Source organism: Macrotis lagotis, chromosome X (genome assembly GCF_037893015.1).
Source record: "Macrotis lagotis isolate mMagLag1 chromosome X, bilby.v1.9.chrom.fasta, whole genome shotgun sequence".
NCBI classification, from domain to species: Eukaryota; Metazoa; Chordata; class Mammalia; order Peramelemorphia; family Peramelidae; genus Macrotis; species Macrotis lagotis.
The window spans coordinates 409,895,613-409,921,979 of record NC_133666.1 but is presented as its reverse complement, the minus strand read 5'-3'; the positions used below and the strand labels follow the sequence as shown (position 1 = coordinate 409,921,979).

The following is a 26,367-nucleotide window of genomic DNA, read 5'->3' as shown; positions in this document are numbered from 1 at the left end:
CTTAATTAATAATAAAGACTTTATCTTTAAATAGTTATGGAAATAACAGAATATTTCTCATATAAACTATAACTTTATGCATATGGAAAGAACTTACCTTTATGAGACTAATATTTGGACAGCTTCACATGGGGAATAGGACCATATGTGCCCAAGATACATATATCAATGGACAAATTAAGCCCTTGGGATTGCAGAATTGATGCTGGACCTCCAAGACTATTTCAGTATTCCTTTCTTAGTACTGCTTTACAGATTTCCTTCAAGAGTCTTCCTCTAGTGGCAGCTAGGTAGTGCAATGGATAGAGATTGAGTCCTGCATGAGAAGGATCTGAGTTCAAATCCAACCTCAGACAGTTAATACTTAGCCATGTGACTTTGAGCAAGGCATTAATTTCATTACCTTGCAAAAAAAAAAGAGTTGTCCTCTGCCCTAGGTGGTCATCAATCTTGTTTTCAAGGTCATCTAACATCATGTACATTATCTATGAGAAGGTGTAATCATTTTACAATTCTTTCACTGTTACACCCATCCCCTGGAGAGGGCTATGATAAAGAAGGCTCCTTGCTAACCCTCAGCAAAAGTATTATCTTCAGAGCCATCTGCAGCACAATCTTCTATCTGCTAGAACTATTGTGATTAGTAATTGTTTCCCCTGTAAAAAAAAAGGTTAAAACTCTCATGATCCAACATTTTTTCATAATATCTATGAAACTTGCTCAGGTTCTTTTGTACTCTTTCATCTGTCAGTATTCTCAGTAAGCAGCTTCCTTCTATATTTTCAATCAGGTTTCTCAGTAAATAGCGATGAAAGTCTACAGTGTTCTCTCAATTTGGACTGCACCATAACATATTAATGAACTGATATCGAGACAGGTCTGAAATTTTCTGTTAAGAGTTTCTCTTCTAATGAGGTCATATATAAATTGATTTGCTTTTAACTGCACTGTCCTCATAGCCTCCCCTGGGTCTTTCATTTTAGCTGTTGATAACTTGAGGATAGCAAACCCTATATCATAGTTTTTAGGTATTATCATATCCCCTGACTGAGATAAATATCTCTAGGGTCTTACTTTCCTTAACAGAAAGGGGTTTGAAAGATACTGTGGTAAGGACAAAACTTTAACCTTATTCTAATAGTCTGTGCGGTATAGCAACTGGTTAGAGACTTCCAAGATACTATGACTTTTGTCCTGTATCCCTTAGCAATACATCACATGCTGGTCTTTTTTATTTCTTTATTTTACCCGAATACTGTTAGCTCGCCTTTAACTTCCTAACTTTCTATTTGCAGAAGTCTTTGACTTCTCCATGATATTCACTATTGTTGACCAATTTTTGTTTGGGTATATGCTCTTTCCTAAACTTCAAAGAAATTACACTCTCAAATTACGCTCTCCTGCCTACTCTTCCATCTCTGCTATTTCTTTTTCAGTGCTTCCTTCACTAGCTCGTTGCCCTCTTCTCAATCCTTAAATTTAGTTGAAACATAAAGTTTTGTATTTGTATCTCTTTTTCTCTTTCTCTACATCTTCTCTTGACAACTTCATTCATTCTTATAGCTTTAAACTTTTACCTCTATGCAAATGCCTCCCAACTCTGTAACTCCATTCCTAAATTCTCATTTGGGGTTCAGACCTGAATGTCCAACAAACTATGGGACATGTGTTACTATATGCACCACTAATATCTCTAATTCAACATGTACAACCTGTGCAAATAATCTTTTCCCCTCAACCTCCTTCTGACTTCACTATTTCTGCCTGTGGCACTTCAACTCAACTCTTATTAATTTCCTTGACTTTAAGGTTTTTAGATTTTTTCACTTTCCCTCAATTCACATAACCTATCAGTTTTATTCATATACCTCACTTCTTCATTTCCAGTGATCTCCTTAACCAACCTCAGCCATATATATTTACATTTTAGATTATAGCTATCACTACATTACATTCATTATTGAAATTCCGTTCTTCATCTCAAATCCTTGTCCTTCTACTTCTTCTACTTTCTTATCCACACTAAATACATTGTTTGTCCTTGTTAAAAGTTTTGATTCCTTGATCCATTTTTTTATTATTTTATCTATATTCCTACCCTATGTTCTGGGTATATGGCTTACAACCTACTCTCTCTCTCTCCCCTCCCCTCCCCTTCTTCATGGCTTTGATTTGGATATTTTCTATGCTTGGAATGCTCTACCCTATCACTTCACTTCCACATATTGATTTACCAAACTGAACTTCAAGACCCAAATCAAATTCTGTCTGCAGGAGGCTACTCCTAGTCTCCCCAGTTGCTAGTGCCTTTCCTTCTCATTTTTCTATCTCTCCCCCCACTCCCTTCCCCTTAGAGGTATGACTCTCCTCATTCCCTATGTCTAAGACATTTTAAGATTTCTTGGAGCACTTTGTCATATTATATATCATTTGCCCAGTTGTTCAGATGAAACATAATTGGATTAACAAGTCTTTGTGATGAGAAACAAAGATTTAGATAAAATTAAATAGTAAAAATAGTAAATATAAAAATTAAATAGTAAAAACATATTAGTAAGACAAAGGAAACATGCAATTTGGATTTGAAAATAAATCTAGCAAATATTGTGAATAATGGAGTCCTACAGTTGGAAGGGGCCAACCACAAAGTACCTATCCCACCTCTACTTAAAGACCTCCAGTGAAAGGAAACCTACTACTAGTTCTTGAGGGAGTTCCTTCCATTTAAGAACAGCTCTTATTGTTAACAAAGTTGTTTTCTTTTTTTAGGTTTTTTCAAGGCAATGGGGTTAAGTGACTTGACCAAAGCCACACAGCTAGGTAATTATTGTCTGAGGGTGAATTTGAACTCAGGTCCTCCTGCCTCCTGAACCAGTGCTCTATCCACTGTGCCACCTAGCTGCCCTACAAAGTTTTTTTTAAGTTAACCCTAAGCATATCTCCTTGCAGATTCCACATATCTATTCTAACTTATTGAGGATGTTGTCAAATAGGTCAGATATGTTACTCTACAAATCATTTTTGAGTGCTGCCATACTTGTTTCCTGTTCCACCCATCCCTTTTATTCCAGGGACACAGTCTTGTAGGATGGGAAATTGGCTGTCCTCCATGTAAGGATCAATCTTGACGTCTGGGAGAGCCAAGAGCCTGTTAGCAGTTCCAGATGAATAGAGGTAAATATTTATCAGTACCTAAGAGCTTTGGTAGAAATAATCATATTTCAATGTTCTCTAAAGGGGACAGAGGCTTGTCTGATGGGCTTAACAGTTAATCACAGGAAGGGAAGCAAACTATGTCTATGGAGGATTTAGGCTAAATTAAGGTTGGAATGGAATGAAAATCAAGAAATGAAGAGTAAGAATATATATGCAGCAAAAAAGTGCAAAAAAATTAGATAAGTTTAGGTTAAATCAGAGTAGTAGGTTGTCCAGCTATATAAAAACAGAGTATTAGATTAAAAAGCAGGGATGGTAGCAAAAGATAGGAGGCAGAGTGGATGGAGTGCTGAGTTTAGCATCAGGAAGTCTAGAGATTAAATTGAACCTCGGGGACCATCTGATAATTAATTTCAATTAAGAGATAGTACTAGGAGTATATATTTTTGAAAGGTATTAGACACTATAATGGAAGATATATTTTTCAAGTTCCAAGTGGAAGAAAGATGAAAAATTCTTATTGATACTACTGTTTTCAAATGACATGGTACCTTCAAGCCCTACACCTTTCCAGGGTTAGTTGGTTACTACGTTTATATCTAAATTTACTCATGAGATATTGAATAACTATATATAAAGGAGAAAAAAATGCTTAAACAATACCTGCTGCTCAGATTATGATATACAGGTGAATGTAGAGTTCATTGAATTGATACATCTATAACTTTCTTTATATATTTATATATGCACGTATCTGTATATATGTGTGTGTGTGTGTGTGTGTGTGTGTGCACGCACACACACATATATAGCTATACACACTCAAATTACTTAACTTCTATCTGCTTCAATATCCTCGACTGTAACTTGGGTATAATAATAGAATTTGTCTCCTAGGGGTATTGTGAAGACAAAATGAGATAATTGCAAAGTAATTTTCAAATTTAAAAGTGTTAACTTAAGTGTTAGGTAATAACAATAACAGTAATAATTATTATTATTAGGAAGCTAGGGGCAAATAATTTGCTGATCTCATACTGAAAGATGAACTGGAAGCTGTGGTCTCAGTAACACCTTCCCATTCTACTTGGTGATGATGAAGTTTGTCCTTTATTCTTGAAAAAGACCATGACATCAGGGAGGTGATACCATTGCATGCATGTAAATTGGATTGGTGGGGGAGGGATGCTGTGCTAAGTCACTAGACTTACTTTCTCTTCTGGAGTTCTCTGGGTCCAGTGACTAGATTAGGAATTAGGATGCTTGGAGATAGTCTTAGAGGGAAGGCAATCAGAGTTAAGTGACTTGCTCAAAGTCATACAGCTAATAAATGTCAGAGACAGGATTTGAACTAAGGTCCTCTTGATTATAGGGGCCACTGAACCATATAGCTACCCTTACTTGATAAGTGGCAGTTAATAGGAAACTGACTCAAATATGACAATTTAGTCACAGTTACTATCTAGTTAATGGTAGCTCTCATAGAAACTTCTCAGTAAAGCAGGAATTCTTAATTGATTTATTTCAAAGAGTCTGTAAATATTTTTGAAAATCCTCAGACCATATCTTGATAATATACAGTCAGCTAAAAAGTTCAGACTGTGTAAGATTTTTGATTACTGATAACAAAAAAATTTAACAAAACAAAACAAAACAAAATTTGATTACCTGGATCAAAATGAAGTCTTAAAGATTCTTCTTTGATGAAGAGTCTTTCATGCCTATGCTAAGATCATATAAAATTTTCTTGAAATGCTAGTTATATTGATAATCCTGTAAAATGATCCTCTGATTATTAATTTCAAGTAAGAGATAGTACAAGGAATATGTTTTTGAAAGGTGTTGACCACTATTATGGAAGATATCTTATTTAAGCTCCAAGTGGAAGAAAGATGGAAAAAGTTATTTTAGTACTACTGTTTGTAAGTGACATGGTACTTCAAGCCATACACCTTTCCAGGGATAGTAGGTTACCCCTTAATATCTATATTTACTCATGAGATGTCTTATAACCATACATATAGGAGAAAAAATGCTTGAACAATACCTGCTGCTCAGATTATGATATGCAGTTGAATGGAGAGTTCATTAAATTAATTTGTCAGTATCTTCCTTTATATATTCATATATGCATATATCTTTGTATATATGTATACATATACATTATATATACATATATCTCTATCTATCTCTATCTCTCTCTACCTCTATATCTATCTATCTATCTACATTTATTTGCTTAAGTGTAGATCTAGGATAAGTACTACACAGAGGTCTAGAATTGAACAGAGAATAGAACTGGTGAGACTGTGTTAAGTAAAAGTACTATATGTACTTCTAATCCTAAACTGCCCTTTGATGAAAAAAAAGACCTATCTTTTAGATACAAATTTCCTTCTGATATTACTATATAATTACAAATCTTGGAATACAAGAATCTTTGAGAAATCACAGTTAAGGGTAAAGAATAAAGGATGGAGATAAATGATGGGGACAGGGAGCCTGCAGCATAATGCTAATGATAACCTATACAAAAGGAATGGTATAAGGGCCATCAAAGAAGGCATATATATTTGCAGAGGAATAAGCCATACACTCATGTAATGAAAGAGGATAATAGATCACCATATCTACTACTACTCATGAAACTCATGAAATACAATAATCTCCAGAAAAGCTTCTAACCTGTTAGGCATATGAAACATCTGTCAAAGAAAACTGACAAGAATCACTCATAATGAGATGTATAGATAGTTAGAAATTTGCAACAATTGATAGAATGGTCATATCTGTAACATCACATTCATTAAGTATTATAGCACGTGAATTTATTTATATTATTTTTACTGCTAATATAGTTAATAGAAAAGTCTTATGATAGCCAAATAAGAGCAGCAAGGTGGTGCAATAGTTAGAACACTAGTTCTGGAGTAAGGAAGACTTTATTTCAAATCCATCCTCAGATATTTACTAGCTGTGTGACTCTGGGAAATTTAATACTGTTTACCTCAGTTTCCTCATTTGTAAAATGAGTTGGAGAAAGAAATGACAGATCATTCTGGTATCTTTGCCAAGAAAGCTCCCAAATGATGTCATTAAGAGTCAGAAGTGATAAAAAAAATTGAACAAAAACATGATAGTCAAATGAATATTTAGTTAATTGAATGTCATTTATATAATATACATTTGAACTGTTCTTTCTTAAATAATTCATAAAAAACATTTTTATTAAGATAATAGCACAGCAGAATGGGATATATTTTAAAGTTAAAACAAATGACCTCTGACTGAAATATGACTGGAAGGCCTTCATGTAAAGAAACAGCATTGTATTTCAGGGTATTCTCTGTGTTTGGAAAGCTACAAAAATTTGATCTGACCCAGATGTCTCAACTGCATAGCTTTTCTGATCATATAGGTTATTTAACTGTTCTTCCATTCTCTATGACATTACATTTTAACTAATATCAATCTGGACAAGTGTGAGCATCATGCAAAATACATTTATACACAAGATGATATGGCTATCCATTGTTTTAACCTCATAAGTTCCATCTTAACTTTGTTTTTTGTTTCTTTTCCATCCTGATTTAAAAAAAAAACAACTTTTATTTAATATCACAGTCATTTCTCAATATTTCTATTACTTTTTGCCACCTCACATTTAGCCCTACCTTATGACAAGGAAAATAAATTAAGCAAACTGGACAATTTCTTTTTGTTTTCTTATTTTTTGCAAGGCAGTGGGGTTAAGTGCCTTGCCCAAGGTCATACAACTAAGTAAGTGTTAAGTATCCAAGGCTGGATTTGAACTCAGGTCCATCCTAACTCCAGGGCTGCTGCACTATCTCCACTGCACCACTTAGCTATCCCTGACTAAGTAATTTCATCTGATACCATATACAACACACAACAGGTTCATCCTTCAACACTTTACAGAGATGGTTTTCATCCTCGTTTTTTCTGAAATTAAACTTCTTTATTGCAATTAATCTGAATTCAGCTATTTTTTTCTTTTAACATTTTCAATTACATTACTATCATTGTCTCTTACCACGTTTTTATTGGATATTCCAGTCCCAATAGAAAGAATTGTTTGTTGCTCAGATACTAGGAACATTCTTAAAAAGAGCTCTGCATGAGATCATGAAGTTGTTTATTAATTATAAATGATGTTGTGACCTGTTTATGTCATAGGGAGTAGTGGAAGAATGAATAGGCATTGTCAGAATAAGGCATCTAAACAAAAACAATCAAGGAAGTTCCTTTTGTTGAGGGAGAAGGTATTTGCAGTTCAGTAATTGGGTACAATTGACCAGAGGGAGATGACAGTCACGAAGGAACCCTGATGAAGTTGGCAAAAGTTGAAAGCACCTCTTTAACACCTGCATTTCTTCCTTCCTGCCTTTATTGAATTGTGTGAAGTATAAAGCATGTATGTGATTTATCTATTACTGAATTTATATTTCCTGTCTCTACTGTTTTTTTTTTTGTTTGCTAGGTGGTCCCAGATTTGTTATTTAATGCTCTTTGTTCTTTGTTCTTTGACTATTGAGTGTGAAAAGTCCTTATTTTACTTTTGCAGATAATTCCAGGATCTAGATACTTAGCATTTATCTAGTAAACTAACACTTTGTGAATCAGTTCACCAAACTATTATCAGTTAGAACTTTAACCTATTGCAAATGAGTGCTAATAGATTTCTGGAAAAAAAAAACCTCACAATAGAAACTTTATTTAGAAAATCATCAGTCTTTCCTTATGAGACTTATCTTTTTAAAAAAATGGAAAAAGGTTTTAGGAATGGTTTGAAAAATTATAGTTGAATTTCAACTACTTAATATAAAATATATCTATTGTTAAGTGATTATTTCAACTCAATAAGTTGGAGGTCTAAAAAAGTTTGGTTTTATAGGAAAATCTATTCCAAAATGAAATATAAAACTTGATAACATCTGTTTTATTTTATTTATTAAAGTTGTTGGGTGTTTTTCATGCTTATTAGCTCCTAGCTCTATTTGCAAGTATAACGACAGTCAAAATAAACATTAAAAGTAAGACAGTCTTTCTCTTCTCTCAGTAGAGAAAAAAATATTCTTGTAAATGCTTTTCAAATATCAGTTTTATGCTTTATTATTCAGTTTGATGACATTTGTTTAAATCACTTCAGATTTTCCATAGTTTTAATTCAATGCAAATGTGTCTTGGGAATAAATTTATTAATTCTGGGGGAAAAAAAAGTTGTAGAAAAGCAAAGTGCATTCTTTCCTCACTTTGAAATGCTCAGTATGGAGGATATATGTATTCATTACATCTGAAGTTTATTGGTTATACTTGCCTGTCATTCCCACGGTGTCTCCATTTATTATGCTAATTTGATCAAGTGCAAAGCTGTGAGCTACTGTTGTTGTTTGTCCTTCTTACTGGAAAAGGACTATGACAGAGGGAAGGTGATGTCATGACTTGCAAGTGAATTGGATTTAAGTGATGCAGGGCTGTGCAAAGTTACCAGCCTCACATGTTCCTCCGGAGCCATCTGGGTTCAGTGGCCAGATAAGAATGACTGGAGATGACCCCAATTCAGTGGGAGACCTTGGCCTTTTAAAGCTGAAGTTTTTCCCAGGTCTCTGTAAGGATAGGTAAGAAATGAGGCAAATAATGACTTCTTTTACCTAGTTAAAAAAAAATCAAACAGGAAAGGGAAGACTCAGGATTTCTGGACAAAACAGAAACAATTGCCATTTACACTCACTGAACCATCAGAGTACAAAGTGACCAAATGAGATTTGGGCTGAGATCTATTGCTGGCCATCAATGAGTCCAAACTGCTTTAGAGTCTAGGTGAAATAAGTTTTCTCAAGTTTCAATTTTTGCCAAACTCAGTTTGGAGAGCAAAGAAAAAATCAATACATTTATTTTCAACTAGGGAAAGGGTAAATATTTGTTTTCCATAGTTACATAACGGAGGGTACTTGTTTCTTTGCTTTCAGGATATGTACACAGCATTAAAGCTTAACAATAGGACAGAGTCATGGTAGCAACAATCTAGTGGGGACTTGGGTACGTGATAAAAACCAGTGAATGCTTGTATCCTCGTATCTTCTTATATATTTAGTGTCCACAATTAGTCGTACACTTTTGTGTGTGTGTGTGTGTGTGTGTGTGTGTGTGTGTGAGAGAGAGAGAGAGAGAGAGAGAGAGAGAGAGAGAGAGAGAGAGAGATGGTTTTAGTGGTGCAGTTAGCTGGCACGCAACACTTCCCGAAGGTTATGTTTCCTTTCCTTTTTCCTGAGATTTGGCGAAGGGTAAAGGGTCGGAGTCACATGAATACAAAGCTGTTTGATTAATGTCCAAGTTTTGCTGCTACCAGCAGCCGCCTCTTTCAAATCCCAGAGGGGGAGAGAGAGAGAGGGAGGGAGGGAGAGAGAGAGAGACAGAGAGAGAGAGAGAGAGAGACAGAGAGAGAGAGAGAGAGAGACAGAGAGACAGAGAGACAGAGAGAGACAGAGAGAGACAGCGCGAGAGAGAGACAGAGAGAGACAGAAAGAGACACAGAGCGCAAACTTAGGTTCGAAAAGACTCATTGGATAGATAGCACAGTCCTAGGGAGCAAGAGTCGCTCTCCTCTGGATTTGGGGTTTTTCTTTTTTCGGCTTTGCCTGGGACCTGTAGCCAAGGGCTGCGGGCAGGGAGGCCGGCTGGCAGGGAGGGAGGACGGTCTGCAGGGAGGACCCGCGCGCTCCTCTCTGGTGCTTCGGGAGTGTGCCGGAGTCCAGATCCCGGCTTCCCCCCGCCCCTCTCCCCTCCTCCTCCCCCTCCCCTCCTCTCCCCCTTTCAGCATGGAAAGTCTCCGGGGGGCCTCCTCGGACTAATCGAAGAGACAGACAACTTTGCTTTCTCGTGGGGGCCGGAGCTGGGCAGGGCAGGGCAGAGGTAGGCAAAGACCGGGCCGGGACCGAACCCACAAGCTCAAGATGACCGAAGAGAGCAAGGGGGAAGGTAAAGGGGAGAGCGGGAAAGACCTGGAGAAGCAGCTTCGCCTTCGGGTCTGCGTCCTGAGTGAGCTGCTGAAGACGGAGCGCGACTATGTGGGCACGCTGGAGTTTCTGGTATCGGTGAGTTTCCCGGGAGCCGGAGAGGCAGAGGACTTAGGTGGTAAAGGTCGGTGGGTCTCTGCAGAGGGGTTGTTGGAAGGGTTAGACTGGATCCCTCCTCCATCCTGGGAGGTTGGGGGAGAGTTTCCTTCTGGGAGATCTTACATCCCTGTTCATTGGAAGGTGGAAGGCATTGACTTCAGGAATGCTTCTCTCTCCTGGACCTCAGGGCTTGGGGAAAACACCTATACCGGAAGAAGATTCTTGAGAATTGGAGGCTCCCCAGTTTTACAACTATCTTCAAAGGTCCTTAATTTGGTAACCTTAGACCCAAAAGGAGAAGGCACTCTATGAAGGAAAGGACCTCAGTTTTTCCTCGCTTTTCACCTCCCCTTTGCTCGTTGACTTCATTTGCTTTCTTGCAGGAACATTGTAGATTTTTTTTTGGGGGGGGCACTTTTAATTGTTTATTTCTTCGCTCCTTGGGGATCTTGCTTTATGAGTCTGGTTTGGTGATCAAGAACCGAATGGGTTCATTCAGGTACATTTGGTTAAATCATCTCCGAATCTGCTGGGGTTTGAGTTCATTATTCAGATTACATGGCAGTGCAGTCGCTTTATTTATAATAATCCTTGAAACATAGTATTCTAGTAGGGGGTAAGAGAAAGAGCAAAGAGGTTTTGATCTGCAGCAGCTGTTGGATATTAAAGCCACATGTGGTGCTCACACCCCTTCCTTCAAGTCCCTTTTCCCCTTGCTTGAGACTTCTGTACTATACTTGCCGGCTTGATATTCACATTATACGCAGTGAGTGTGATGTAATAAAATTCATGTCAAAAACAACCCAACACAACAAGCCTTAAGATGTTATTCCACTTTGTCTCAGTTTCAACTTCACGGAGAACCAACTTTGAAAAAGTTGTGTTAAATGTAATGCCAGGAGATCCAACTCTTGGATGAAAGGAACTTCTGAAGCAGCTTCTCAAAGGGCATTTCAACTATCCGGTGTAAATACAAAGAGTATGGAAAATGGTTCCTTGTTTTCCTATTTACTTTTAGAGAGCATCATTTCAAGAGCTTAAGTGCCTTAGCTATAAACAGTTCAACTCATCTGCTTCATTTTATTTGATGCCTGGCTGTTGTTATTAGTGCTCTGACATTCTTCTCTCTCTACCCACCCCCTTCCATCCCCCTTTGTCTGGAGGGAAGTGTTTCAAACACCCAACTTCCTGTTCAGCTTTCTGAGATTTGTATCCTTCCTACATATGATCATGGAAGAGGAAAATCTTTACTTGACTGGCAAGAATGTATCTCAATTCAGGAGGATGCACAGGTTGACTTTAGTTGACTGAGCAATTTAAAGACAACAGTCAGCTAAATGGAAACAAAAATTTTAGAAATTTGTAAATTTTTTGCCCCAAATCTGGCTTCTCTCACAACTTTTTTTTTATTTCAGTCAACAAAAGTCTTTCAATGTTGTAAGTAACTTAGAAGTAGTTATGACCCTTTGTTAAAAAAAAGGGACTAGGTAGAGTGCTGATTTTGTAGAAATAGTCATCTTTACTTTCTCTATAAAATACTGGCATATGGTGACTTTCCTGAAAGCTTTTAACCTCTATCCTTTCCAAGCTTTCCTTTTAACCTTATTGCCTTATTCATCCTAATAGAAGTCTTATTGGTAAGGGTTAAGGGTAAAAAGAAAAGTGTTAAGGTATGAGATTCAGTTTTACTTTTTTGTTTCTAATTTATGGAAGATTTCTACCCTCCTGTCCTCAGATTGATTTCTTATCTCATCAAGAAATTATAGATTCTATTGATTTTTTCTTTTCTCAGGAACATTTCCTATGTTAAACATATATCATAATTTTCGAATTGGACGGGACATGAAGGTCATAAAGTTCTGCCTCTTCATTTTACAGATGACTATATCAAAGTAAAGGAGTTGTGTACCCAGGATAACCTTGGCCATTATGAGACAGAGGACTCAAATTCAGATCCTCTAATTTCAGTTCTGTGATCTTTTCCCTGACTCATAATAAACAACACTTTCTGGCTTATTTGGGCATCTTAACTTTCCACCATTAAAAATCCTTTCATAAAACAGAAAAAAAGGAAAAACTGGTAAATTTTATAATTTATTCAACATTAAATGTATTTTGGTTGAATGCATTTAGTAATGAAAAGCCTGTGAATTGTATTTGGTTTTTTATAGGGAAGAACAATTAGTGTTTTTTTGCATAAGGTTAATCTACAAACATACATATATATGTATATTATATATATATATATGTATATATATATATATATATATACACACACACATACACCTCAACAACAACACCAATAACAGCAATTTGAACATATATGACATTATAAAGGCCTTAGAAGAGAGGGAAAAGATGGGAAAATTATATGCTTCAAGAAATTGATAGCTCAGCAGAGGAGACTACATATAGCCAAATCCACACATTTTGCTTTGTTTAGACCTGTGTTTTAATTGGTGTGAGAAATTACTATTGCAGAAACTCGCTCTTTAACTTATAGGTTTAGAATATTTTCAGGGACACTGAGAGGTTTTGACTTAATCATAGTTACATTGCTAGCATTTGTCAGCAGTAGGACTTTAACCCAGGTCTTCTTGATTCCAAGATTGGCTCTCTTTTCACCTCACTGTATTAAGTGTAGCATGGCATTTTTCTTTCTCATTTCTCCTAAATATTTTTGTTCCTTCTTTTCCTTTATGTGTTCATCATCTTCTTCTTACTTTTCCTAGGTTTGAATAGCTTGAGCTCTCTCTAAACTATCATCCTTTGTAACCCTTTCCAAGTTACAGATGTGGTTATCACTATGTATTTAGCTACCAAATTCTCATATCCAGGTCTAGTTGTTCTCTTAAGGATTGGTCTTGAATCTCAAGCTAACTGTTGGACTATCTCACCAAGAAATACCATTGTAATCTCAAGCTCATTATGTACAAAAATGAACTCTCCCCCACATCTCACCCCATCATCTTTCTTAACCCAGTTTCTTTATTACTATTATTATGTTTAGCTTCCAGTCAATCAGTCTCAGAAGCTGGGAATCATGTTTGACTTTTTGCTTTATTTTATATCTCCCTCTCATGTGACCAATTATGAAATCTATTGTTTTTACTTCCATAAAACCTCATACATCTATCCATTCTTCTCCATTTTATGTTATTACCACCCTAGATCAGACTCTCTTTACTTCTTCTCACCTTTTATTTTAGCTTTTTTTTTAGGTTTTTGCAAGGCAAATGGGGTTAAGTGGCTTGCCAAAGGCCACACAGCTAGGTAATTATTAAGTGTCTGAGGTCACATTTGAACTCAGGTACTCCTGACTCCAGGGCTGGTGCTCTATCCACTGCGCCACCTAGCTGCCCTATTTTACCTTCTTAGTGGTCTTCTACTCCAGTTTCCTTTTCCCAGTTCTCTTTTCGTTTAGTTGGAAAATTAATCTTCTAAATATGACCATATCATTTACCAGCTCAAAAACCATCTATTGTTTCTACTATCACTATAAAAACTTCTTAGCTTAACATTAAAGCCCTTTATCATTTGCATTCGATCTACCTTTATAGTTTAATTTACCATTTTCTATTCATATTCTCTTTTATATCCTGTACTTTTCAGCTTACTTAACCTAAAAACTATTCCTTAATCTTATCTTTACCCCCCCCCTCCATTTCCAGTATATTGATGGATCATCTTAATACTTGGGAATACACTCCTTTCTTTTCCTTGTCTTTCAGAATCCTTCTCAAGATGTAATTCATGTCCTAATAATTCCAACAGAGAGTATTTCTCTACCTCCTAATGCCCTTGACCTTTATATCTTCTATTCACTTTAGAACTAGTCTTGTATTATATTTACTATTTTGACTTTAGGGTGAACACCATTCGTATATGTCATATAAGAACATCTGTGTCCATTTAGATTGTAAGCTCCTTGAGGGCAGTAGCAGTATTTTCTTTTGTTCCTAACAATACTTTACATATTAAGGGCATTTAATACATGTTTATTGAATTGCTGAGTAAAAGAGATACCAAATCATACATGAAATCTGAGAAAGGAACATCATTTCCAAATGGACTAATCAGTGAATATTTTCTGGAGCATAAAGAATTTGAGCTTTTCTTTTTTTGTGAATTTACATTTTTACATTTTTTTATTTTTTATTTACATGTTACTAAAATATTCTTAAGAGTGAACACAAAAATATAAAGCCTCATGAGGAAAAAAGTAAAAGAAAGAGGAAAGAATGTGTTTCAGTCTGTGTTCTGATACCATCAGCTCTGTCTCTGGTGGATCACATTCTTTATCATAAGTCCATCACAGAAGTTAATTCCATATTTTTCCATAGTTGCTGTTGCTGATTGTAATTTCCTCCATCCATTTTCCCCCACTACCATCTACTATATTTTCTCTCTCCTTTCACTCTGTCCCTCTTCTAAAATGTGCAGCAGACAGAGCACTGGCCCTGGGGCTAAGAGGCCCCAAGCTCACTTACCACCCCCAGAGACCCAGCAACCACCCAGCCCTGTGGTCCCAGACAGGCCACCTAAGCTCAGCACCTTGCAAAAAGTAAAAAAGAAAATGTGTTATTTCTGACTATTCTCTCCTCTATCAACCACATCCCCCCTTCCCCCTTTCCCCTTCTCTCCTTTTTACTCTGTATGTTGTTTGTACCCTATGTATGCTGTTTCCTCTCTTAGCCATTTCTGATGAGAGTGAAGGTTCCCTCATTCCCCCTTGCCTTCCCCTCTTCCATACCATTAGCAAAAGCTCATTGCAAAAAAAATCTTTTATATGAAATATCTTAGACTATTCTGCTTCTTTCTCTTACTCCCAGTACCCCTTTTAAACCATCGACTCCATTTTTACAAAATATTATATCTTCAAATCAGTTCTCTTCTGTGCTTCATCTATAAAAGTTCCTTCTACCTGCTCTATTAAATAGCAAGGTTCATATGAGTATTATCAGTATCATCTTTCCATGCAACAATAATTTACCCCGCTCTTCTACTCTCTATGCTTCACTTGCGTCCTGTACTTGAAGGTCATACTTTCTGCTCAGCTCTGGTCATTTCAACAGGAACATTTGAAATTCCCCTTTTCCATTGAAAGTCCATCTTTGGGCCGGCTAGATGGTGCAGTGGATAGAGCATCAGTCCTGGAGTCAGGAGTACCTGAGTTCAAATCCAGACTCAAACAGTTAATAATTACCTAGCTGTGTGGCCTTCGGCAACCCACTTAACCCCATTTGCCTTGCAAAAACCTAAAAAAAAGTCCATCTTTTCCCCTGCAAGAGGATGTTCAGTTTTTCTGGGTAGTTGATTCTTGGTCACATTCCAAGCTATTTTGCCTTCTGGAATATTATATTCCAAGCCCTACGAGACCTTAATCTAGTTGCTGCCAAGCCTTGTGTGATCCTGACTGCAGCTCCACAATATTTGAATTGTGTCCTTCTGGTTGCTTGTAATATTTTCTCTTTGACTTGGGAGTTCTGGAACTTGGCTATAATATTCCTAGACGTTATTTTTATCTCTTTCTGGGGGAGATCGGTGGATTCTCTCAATTTGTATTTTACCCTCTGCTTCTAGGTTATCAGGGCAGTTTTCCTGTAGGAATTCTTTAAAAATAAGGTCAAGGCTCTTTTCCTGATTATGACTTTCAGGTACCCCAATAATTTTAAAATTATCTTTCCTGAATCTGTTTTCCAGATCAATTGTTTTTCAAATGAGATATTTCACATTTTCTTCTAATTTTTCATTCTTTTGGTGTTGAACCTATTGTGTTTTGATTTCTTGTAAAGTCATCAGCTTCCTTTAGCTCCATTCTACCTCTGAAGGATTTGTTTTCCTCAGGGAGCTTTCCTATCTCCTCTTCCATCTGGCCAATTCTGCTTTTTAAAGCATTCTTGTCCTCAATAACTTTTTGAACTGTTCTATCCATTTGATCTATGCTGGTTTTTAACATATTTTTTCAGCATTATTTTGGATCTCCTTGACTAAGCTGCTGACTTCATTTTCATGTTTTTCCTTCATCTCTCTCATTTCTTTTCCTAATTTTTCTTCAGTCTCCCTTACTTAATTTTCAAAATCTTTTTTGAGCTCTGTCATAGCCTGAGTCCAACTTCTAAATTTCTTGGAGTCTTTAGATGCAGAAGCTTGAACTTTCTCATCTTCAGATTGAGTATTTTGATCCTCCTTGGGATCATAGACAAAGTAATTGTCAATGGTTTGATTCCTTTTTCTTCCTGTTTACTCATTTCCCCAGCCTGTGCTTGGTTTTGGGGTGCTTCCTGAACTTTTGAGCTTTATTGGGACACACCCCCACAAGGACCCCAATGTGTGAGGGTCTGATTGCTCTCCTGTTCTTTGAATGACCACAAGCGCACCCCTCTGCCATGGGGCTCTGGGGGGTGGGGTCCATGCTCTTTGGGGGGGCCTAGGCTGTGATTAGTGTCTGAAGGTGGTCAGAGCCCCAGAGTCCTGTTTCAGGGACAGAGGATAGACCTTGAAAGTTTCCCTCCACTCTCTTAAGTTAACTACGCACTCAGGGTGCAGTTATCTGGAGGATTCTGTTGGATGAATTCTCAGGCCTGCTACCATTTCCTGGATCTGGCCTGCCACTGAGTGCTGCGACTGCCCTGAGGGCCTGTGCTTTGCACTTGCTCTGGCAGAGGTCTCCCTGCTGATCTTCCAACTTGTGTTTGATGCTCCCTGGAGTGCAGGTCAGAAAACTGTTTCTGCTGCCAGGAACTGGTGCTCCCAGGTGCCCTGGGGCTGTTCCCCAGAGGCTGAAGTTCCTTCACTCTGGTAGGGCTGCCCCTCTAACCCGGTGGAGCTGAGGTTTTCCACTATTTTCCAGGTTACCTTGTGCTGGATAATTGCCTCACTGGATCTTTCTGTGGATTCTGTCTCTCAAAAAAATAGAGTTATAATTTTAAGGTTTTTGAAATATTTTGGAGAGAGCACCTAAGAGAGGCTCTTCTCATGTCGCCATCTTGGTTCCGCCCTGGAGCTTATCTTAAAAGACCATTTTGAACAGGGAGGGCATTTAAATGTATAAGTTATTGTCATTTGTCCTTCATTCTCTGAGGATCATGACTGCAAGTGAATTGAATTTAAGTAGATGCTGTGCAAAGTCACCAGCCGCACTCTCTCTCTTCTGGAGTCATCTGGGGTCAGTGGCCAGATATATTTGAAGATGACCCAGAACATAGAGGGAAACCTTGCCTTTTGGGGGGGGGGGGGTTGCAAGGCAATGGGGTTAAGTGGCTTGCCCAAGGCCAAACGACTAGGTAATTATTAAGTGTCTGAGGCCAGATTTGAACTCAGGTACTCCTGACTCCAGGGTCAGTGTTCTATCCACTGTGCCACCTAGCTGCCCCAAGACCTTGCCTTTTTAATTTAAGGTCTTTAATAGGTAAAGATATGAACAAAGACATGGGTGTGGGTAGGTTGAATATAGTAGAGAGAAGCGAATGATTCAGTTTGACTTGGAACAGAGTACCAGGGCCATTAAAATTTTCTGAGCAGAAAAATGTCACAACTAGATTTGTTCATAAAAGAAGATTAATTGGGTATCTCCATTTAGGGAAAAAATATCTAGGGAAGAGTTTTGAGGCTTTTAGGAGGTTATTAGAGTAGTCTAGGAAAGAGGAAATAGGACTTGAAGTGGAGTGCTAGCAGTGAGAATGGAAAGGGGATGATATGTAAAAGAAAAAAATGCACAGAATTCATAGGACAACCAATTGGAGGAGGGAGTTAAGGTAGAAAAAATTAAAGATTTAAACAGAATAGATGAGTTTATTTTAATAACATTTTATTGTCTACCATGTATGATGTACTATACTAGGTTTTGAGAATACAAAGATTTAGAATAACACAGCCCAGTCTTTCCAGGAATCTTGGGAAATCCCATGTTGTTCAATTGCTATTGCTCTCTCTATGTACTACTCTATTTCTTTTCAATATATTGTTCATTTCTGTAAAGTTATTTCTGTGCTCAACTTCCCTTTTTTATTAAAGTCAAAACTAGCCTTTCTGTTTCTTAAGTAAAAAGCCTCAGTATATTTTTTCCTCTAAGATTTAGGCAGTTACTAAATCCTGAATTATTATGTTACCTTCATGTAGCTTAACAAGTCAGTTGGAGCTCCTTTGTTTCTGTCATAAATGTTATAGCTTCCTCTTGTCTGGATAAAGCCTTAGTTTTTTTTATATTATTATCAGATCACAATATATCCTTGAAGTCTAACTGTAAAAGTTTTCTGAAAGTTTCAGGCAATGTTTAGAGCTTTGAGAAGATAGGATATTATGGGCACAGCTATTGAAATAGAGTGGACTAATCTATGACAAATGTGTATGTGTGAGTGTGTTTTCAGAGGAGGTTTCTAAGGTTGTGTGTACCTAATAAAATTTATTATCTAAATTGTCTATTGGATGTGACGAACCAGATGTCATGCTGTTATTCTTAAGGTTGATATGTTTAAAACAGAATTCCTTATGCTCCCCCAAATCTTTCTTACTCTCTTACTCAATTCCTCTATTACTCTGAAGAGCACTTTCATCCTCCCAGGCACCCATGCTCACAACCTAGGACTCTTCACAATTTTTTTATTTTACCTCTATATCTAAACTATTGCCAGCATCTTTTAATTTTACCTTTAAAACAAATCTCATATATATCCCCTTCTCTGCTCTGACAATCCTCAGCATGATTCAGGCCCTTATCATTTTAGGCGTAGACTATTGCAGTAACCAATAGATTGTTCTCCTTGCTTCCAGTCTCTCTCTACTCCAGCCCATCTTTCATTTCACTATGAAATATATTGATCTAAAGTACAAGTTGATGATGATACCTCTCCCATTCCCCCACAGTCAATCAACTCTAGTGTTTCCCTACTGCCTTCTTTTTGGCATTTTAAAGTTCTTCATATCCATCCCCTTCCTACCTTTGTAATCATGTTACACTTTCCATCCCATCCTCAACTCTCCACTCCATATACTCTGCAATCCAGTGACACTGGCTTCCTTACTTTTCCTCAGACTTGACTGGAGCATTGTTTTATAATTATTTCCTCTTCCTCTACTTGTCAAGATGATGGATACAAAGTATTCTTGGATTTAGGACATCATAATGCCTCTGTAAAAGCAAAGATGAAAGAAAGATTTCATTGTCTTAGCTTGCCCTATAATAATTGACTTTAATGATTTAAATTCTGTTTCTTCTTTTGAGACTCTTATTTCTCCTCTAAACCTTCCAGCCCTTTAATTTTTGTGCTTCTGGATCTGTACCAGGACTTGAATGAGATCACTTCCAAGAGCATTTTTTACACACACCATTATGTCAAATGAAAATCCCAAAAGACAGTTTCTGGATAATTAATAATCAATTTATTATTTAGGATAACTAATAATAAGTTGATGGTCAGTGGTTTCTCTTGGCAATCAAAGATAAAAGATATGAAGAGTCTGAAAGTTTTAAATAATTTTTGAAAAGAAATTCCCTCAATAACTGAAAATCAATAACTGATTGGTAAACATTTAATAAGGAGATGGGCCAGAAATCTTCACCTCTTCCTGCCAAGAACTTAGTTTAATCATTAGACTGAAATGCTTCCATGAATTCCCCTCCATGGGGAATCCATCTTCACCTGAACAATTCTGGTTGGCTTTCTCATTTCATCCTAAACTCAAATGAAGGTACTAAAAAGTCTCATTTCTAGAGCAAGAACTCACCTAGACTTGTTTCTGTATACATTCTAACAGAAATAAAGTGTTATCGGGTGGGATCCTATCCAAGATTAAAGAGCTTGTGCCATGAGGATAGAGGTAGAATAATTTCATCAATTAGCCATAGCCTTTGGAGATTGACTTTTTACAAGAATGAGGCCTGAATTGAGGAAATGAGAGAGTAAAGCCTGGATCCAAATTAATAACTGGTTGTAAATATAATATTAAAACAATAATTTTTCTCATCATTCAATAAAGGTCATATATTATTCCACATATAAATATGCATATATATGAGTCTACTAGCTTCAATTTACTATAATCTTTATTTTTTCTATATAGACAGCATAAAGTCTCATAAAGAATCATTGTGTTCCCTCATCACAATGGGATGCATAGTTTCCATTAAAAGTCAAGTCTACTTCAAAGATTAATTTGGAAGATATTAAAAAAGTAATCATAGTTGGTTAAATTTAGACTACTGAAAGAAATTCTGTGTAGTTATGTATTTTGAATTTGTAAATTAGTTAACACTTTCTTTTAAAAATTTTCTCAGTATACATTGTTTTGAGGTAGTCTAATGTATTTTGATAACTACTGGACATCAGTTTTGTGTTTATTGACTATTTTTGTTTTATCTTGGCCAATTAGAATGGCTTAATGGCTAACACATTGTTATTGTGCAAGAAGTATTGATATTTGCCATTGTTCTTTTATTTCTTAGTGCATCAATTTTACCTTGTTTTGTTGTTCCCCTTGTATTCTGAATTTCTTCTTCTTTGAAGTCAGTGTCTGGGGGAAGGGGGTTATCTTGATCTTGAAATTCTAAAATCTATTAATTTATCCACTGTTATCATGGTTGTATAATGCAGGGATCACTTTATACAAAGTATTCATTCTTTATGTGTATTTTTTTAGAAATGTGATTATGGATATTTAAAATTGAAATCATGACTCAGTTGAATTTGTTGAAAACAGTGATTCACATATCCTTTTGTTTTGTCTCTGTGTCCTGCAAAGTTGCTAATTAACCCAATCTGATCCTTAGTATGAGCATCAGCTATCTATTTGGAAGACTGTGGCTCAGATTCCAGTTTACAAAAATCAATCTTGTTATGGATTTCCATTGCTAGATAGTTCTGCTACCTAGATCTTTCATTAGATTTTGCCAACTCCTTTTCCATATGGATAGCCAATGGAACGTCTTCCCCCAGGGAAGGTGAACCTAACAATTTGCCCTGATGCAGTTCCTGCTGCCTCTAGCTTTGGACAGAGTAAAGATTTACACATTCGAAAAAGGAAGGATGGAATTTAACATTGCTTGATTAAAGGCAGGATGGCATAGTGAGATGAGAGCTGGTTTTGGTTTCAGAAGAGACTAGAATTTGATTCTCAGTTCTCCTGCTCATTAGAAGTGTGAAGGTGAGTGAGTTACTTAACTGGACTTTTTTTTTCCAAGTCTATAAAATGAGTCTAATAAAACCAGTACTGAGAACATGGGAGGCAGCATGGAAAAACAGATTGAGCCCACGATTTGGAGTCATAAATGTTCTTAGTTTGAGTCATATCTTAGACCCTTACTAACTGTATAATGGGAGATAAGTTATTTAAACTCTCTCAGTTTCATTTTCCTCACCTGTAAAATGAAGATAATAGAAGCACCTAATTGGCAGGACAGGCAAACATCAAATACATAGAACTTTGCCAACTTCTGCTAATTATATTTATTAATTTAGGTGGTTGCTGTGAGGAGACCATATTCTGTACCTTAATCTACTGCAAGAATGTGTTTATCATTATTATGGATGGAAATCAATAGATGGAGGATATTATAACATTAAGCTATTATTCATGATTAAGTGCAGCATCAGGGAAAGGAACTTCAAATTACCAAGAATAAGCTGACAGATGGATTACTTTGATAATAATAATAGTAGTTAGCATTTATATAGTATATAGCATTTATGTTCCAGGCACTATGTTAAGCACTTTACAAATATTATCTCATTTTATCCTCACAACAATCCTGGGAGGTAGGTGTTATGGTTATCTTCATTTTGCAATTGAGGGAGCTGAGGCAGACAGAGGTCAAATAACTTGCCCAGAGCCACCCAACTCTTAAGTGTTTGAGGTGGATCCAGGTTCATTATTCTACCTACTTGGTATCTAATTGTAAGGGAGATCTTCTGCTGAATTATTTATTACATTCATTTTGTGAGGATAGTGGGCCTTTTATTTAAAGATCATATTTAAAACCATTCAAAGTCTGTCTCAAACCTTATTTTCCAGGATTATTTTATAAAATAATTTCACTTTATTTCCTCCACATTCCAAACAAATTGGCTTACTTACTGTTCTCCAAACTCAGCAGTTCATACTTCCATACTTTTATAGAAACTGTCCTCCATGAATGGAAGGCATTCTATCTTCACATTCACCTTTTGGAATCTCTAGTTTCTTTATAGGTTCAGTTTAGTTGCCAGTTATTATGGGGAATCTTTTCTTATTCCTTTATTTATTAAGGTTATTCACTTCTTGAAATTATTATGTATATGCTCTTCCAATTAACATGTTCTATATCCTATCTCCTGCTCATTATAAATTTCTTGAGGAAAAGGATTATTTTCATTTTTTTCCTTTATATTCCCAGGATCTAGCATAATGTCTTTTATATAGTAGATATGCAGTAAGTGCTTGATGAATTTGATTGGATCTCCTCAGCTTATCAGTAGTGCATAGTCTGTGGGAACAGTTTTGTCCATATATGCATATGAATATGCTAAAGATTATCTAAGCCACTAAGTTGTTGCACTCTGGCAGTGATACCAAGAGAAATTTTATAGGAGATCATGGTTGTCCTTTCTATCAGTGTCAAAATTTTAGCATTGTAAACCCAAATATCAAATTTCCTTTAAAATATGGTATAAGAATAATCTCTATTAATTTAACTGTATCCTTAAAAAATCTATTCCTATTTTCATCTTTTATTACATATTAGGATAAGAAACTATTTTTTTACTACTCATTTATAGATATGAGTGGCCATTGTACAAGTGTAGTATAGTTTAATTACATTTATTTTTCATAAATTATCTCTTTGAAAACTTGAATTTTGATGAATCAGTTCAGTTTTGGATTTGTCTGGGTCTCCATAAGTTTGGATGCTTTGATTTTCTTTTTCACAGATCAGTCCATATTAATTTTGTCTTTTTCTCTTTATTATTTTGTAACTTTAAGTGATATCTTCTTTGTCTTTTAAAATTTTTATTTATTAATTATTTATTATTGCATATTTATTAAGACAATGGGGTTAAGTGACTTGCCCAAGGTCACACAGCTAGGTAATTATTAATTGTCTGAGTCTGGATTGTAATTCAGGTCCTCCTAATTCCAGGGTCAGTGCTCTATTCACTGTGCCATTTTGCTGCCCCCTCTTTGAGTCTTTCTAGTATGATATAGTTTAATTTTTTTAACTCATTCTTATCTGCATAGAGAAGTATTTTTGCTTCGTTTTCTGATTTTTCTCCTCATCTCTTATGGTTTACCTTAGTCAGTGACCCTAAATGAACACCTTTTTCTGAGATTGGAAGAACCAAAATATTTGAAAAAACTAGAAAGATATTTTGTGATTTTTTTCTTTGTTATTTGATTGCAATAACTTTCTAAATGATGCTGTACATTTTGATATGGCACTAATCATCCTTGGTTCTGATATTCTCCAGGAACAGTGAACAGTAGTGATTCATTGGTTTCTTTTATATCAGGTTATCATTTTCAGCTATATATAAAACCATTTCCCCCAATTTCATTACCCTCTACATGTCTGTCATCTGCTATTTTTAATGCCAATTCATTCAGTTTTTTGAGGTATTCAGAGTTTATTGCCTATAGTCTTTTCAGTATCATCTGTAAAATCACCGATTTTATGTGATTTCATTATATTTTGAGATACACAGGCTCAAAGTAATGAAATTTGAACTATTAAAAATCCTAAAACATGATGCTGTTAAAATGCTGTACACACTATGGCAACAAATTTAGAAAACTCAAGAGTGGTCACAGGATTGGAAAAAGATCAGTTTACATCCTAATCCTAAAGAAGGATCATGCCAAAGAATGTTTATATTATTGAACAATTGTGCTCTTTTCACATGTTAGGAAGGTTATGATTAAGATTCTATAATCTAGGTTTTATCAAGATGTAAAATATGAATTACCAGAAGAACTTGCTATTTTTTGAGGAGGCAGAGGAACTAGAGTCCAAATTGCTAAAATTTGCTAAATTATGGAGAAAGCAAGAGAATTCCAGAAAAGCATCTTCTTCTTTCTTCTTCTTCTGCTTCATTGACTATACTAAAAATTTTGATTATGTATATCATAAGTCCTCAAAGACAGGGGAGCACCAGATGATTTTTCTTGTCTCCTGAGAAACCCATATGAAGGCCAAGGGGAAAAAATTTAGAATTGAACATGGAACAACTGTTTGATTTAAGATAGAAAAAGGAGCATCAAGGTTGTATATTGCCATTTTATTCAATTTTATACAGAGTATATATCATACTCTGCTTATATCATACCAGACTGGATGAATAAAAAAGCCAGAATTAAGGTTACCAGAAGAAATAGCAACACCCTCAGATAACAGATGATATCATCAGAAAATAAAATAACTAAGAAACCGTTTGATGATGGTGAAAGAGGAGAGTGTGGAAGTTGTCTTGAAGATTAACATAAAAAATTGCATCTTGGAAAATAGAGGAAAAAGAAATGGAACTGGTCTCAAATTTTATTTTGGGGGGCTTGAACATCACGGCAGATAGCAACTGGAGCCATTAAATTTTTTAAAAAAGCTTTCTCATTGGAAGGAAAGCTATGAATAGTCTGCACAATATACTGAAGAACAGAGACATCACCTTGCATAGAAAGCCCTATGTGGTCAAAACTATAGGGTTTTTTTTTTCCAGTAGCAGTATTTGGTAATGAGAGTTGAACTATAAGAAAAGCTGAATGCTGCAAAATCAATACTTTCAAATTGTGATGTTGGAGAAGACTTTTGAGAATTCCTTGGAAGGCGAAAATATCAAAACAGTCAGTACTTTAAAAAGTCAATTTAGATTATTCACTGAGAACCTGAAGTGGAAATGTAAATAGCTAAACCACATAAGGAGGAGACAGCACTCATTTAAAAAGACCTGATGGTGGGAAAGGCTGAAAATAAAAGGAAGAGGGAATGGCAGAGGATAAGAAGGATAGATAGTATCATGGAAGCAATGAACATGAACTTGTATAGATTTGGGGAGACAATATTATGGTCCATGAGTTCAGTAAGAGTAGGATATGATTGAATTCTTGTACAACAACAACCAAGAGACAGAGGATTCCAATTAATTAATGTTTGTATGGTACCTTTCTGTTCAATCACACTGTTATTCCCATACTGTGAGGTTGGTGGATTCTAATTAGCTGTGGACCCTAGGGATAGGGTATTAAGCTATTACTTGAAAAGACAATCATATGTTGAGATCAGACCATAAGGACATGTTAAATAAATGTTCTGAATTCTGGATTTATAGAGAAGTCAAACACTAGAATAAACAGTGGTTTCGATTTCTAGTAAGCAATCCAGAGCAAAGCTGCAAACAGAAGCTCGAGGTCAAAGTATGTCAGTGGTGAAATCCAGGCTAGTAGCCAAGAACTAGAAAGTATCCAAAAGGGAGAGGTAAAGGCAAGTCAGTCATTCAAGTACAGACTGCTTCCAGTGTACACATGGGCTGTGCTCCTGTATAAAATAAGAGGATTGAAAAGGATGATCTCTAACATCTTTATACTGGTAAAATCCTGTGGAAATATTCAAATATGTTGGTTGTTTAGAACTAGACTGCTCTGTTTGGCATGCCTTTTCAACCTACAACCTTTCTACATTTACAATCTTCTTACAACCTCATATGTGATGTTCCATGATATTCTCTGCTTGGTGATTCTTGAATAAGCCACTCTTATCTCCCAATCCTATGCATTTTCAATGACTATCTTCAATTTTCACCTTCTTGCTTCCTGGGATTCTTTCAAAGCTCAATTAAAGTGCCACCTTTTGCAAGAAACCTTTCCTTAATGCCTTCTCTACTGACTAACTCCAATTTATTTTGTATATACCTTCTTGGTATGTAGCTGTTTCCATATTGCCTCCCTCTTCAGATGATGAGCTCCTTGAGGGTAGAATTCATGCCCTCCCTTTGTAAATTCAGCTTTTTAATATAATACTGTCTGGTATATATTAAATATTAAATAAATATTTGTTGACTTGATGTCCTGAAAATAATGTTATAAATAATGATTTGAATTATTATTTCTTAAG

The 26,367-nt window shown here is 36.1% G+C and overlaps 1 protein-coding gene across 1 annotated transcript in view; it reads left to right on the top strand.

Annotated features, from left to right (window-relative positions):
* Positions 1 to 9,510: 9,510 nt before the first annotated feature.
* PREX2 (phosphatidylinositol-3,4,5-trisphosphate dependent Rac exchange factor 2) overlaps positions 9,511 to 26,367 on the top strand; it is a 401,699-nt gene continuing 384,842 nt past the window's right edge. Inside the window, exon 1 of the mRNA XM_074202053.1 lies at positions 9,511 to 10,271. Within this exon, the coding sequence (XP_074058154.1) occupies positions 10,131 to 10,271 (141 nt within the window). The 5' untranslated portion in view covers positions 9,511 to 10,130. The remainder of the gene's footprint in view (positions 10,272 to 26,367) is intronic.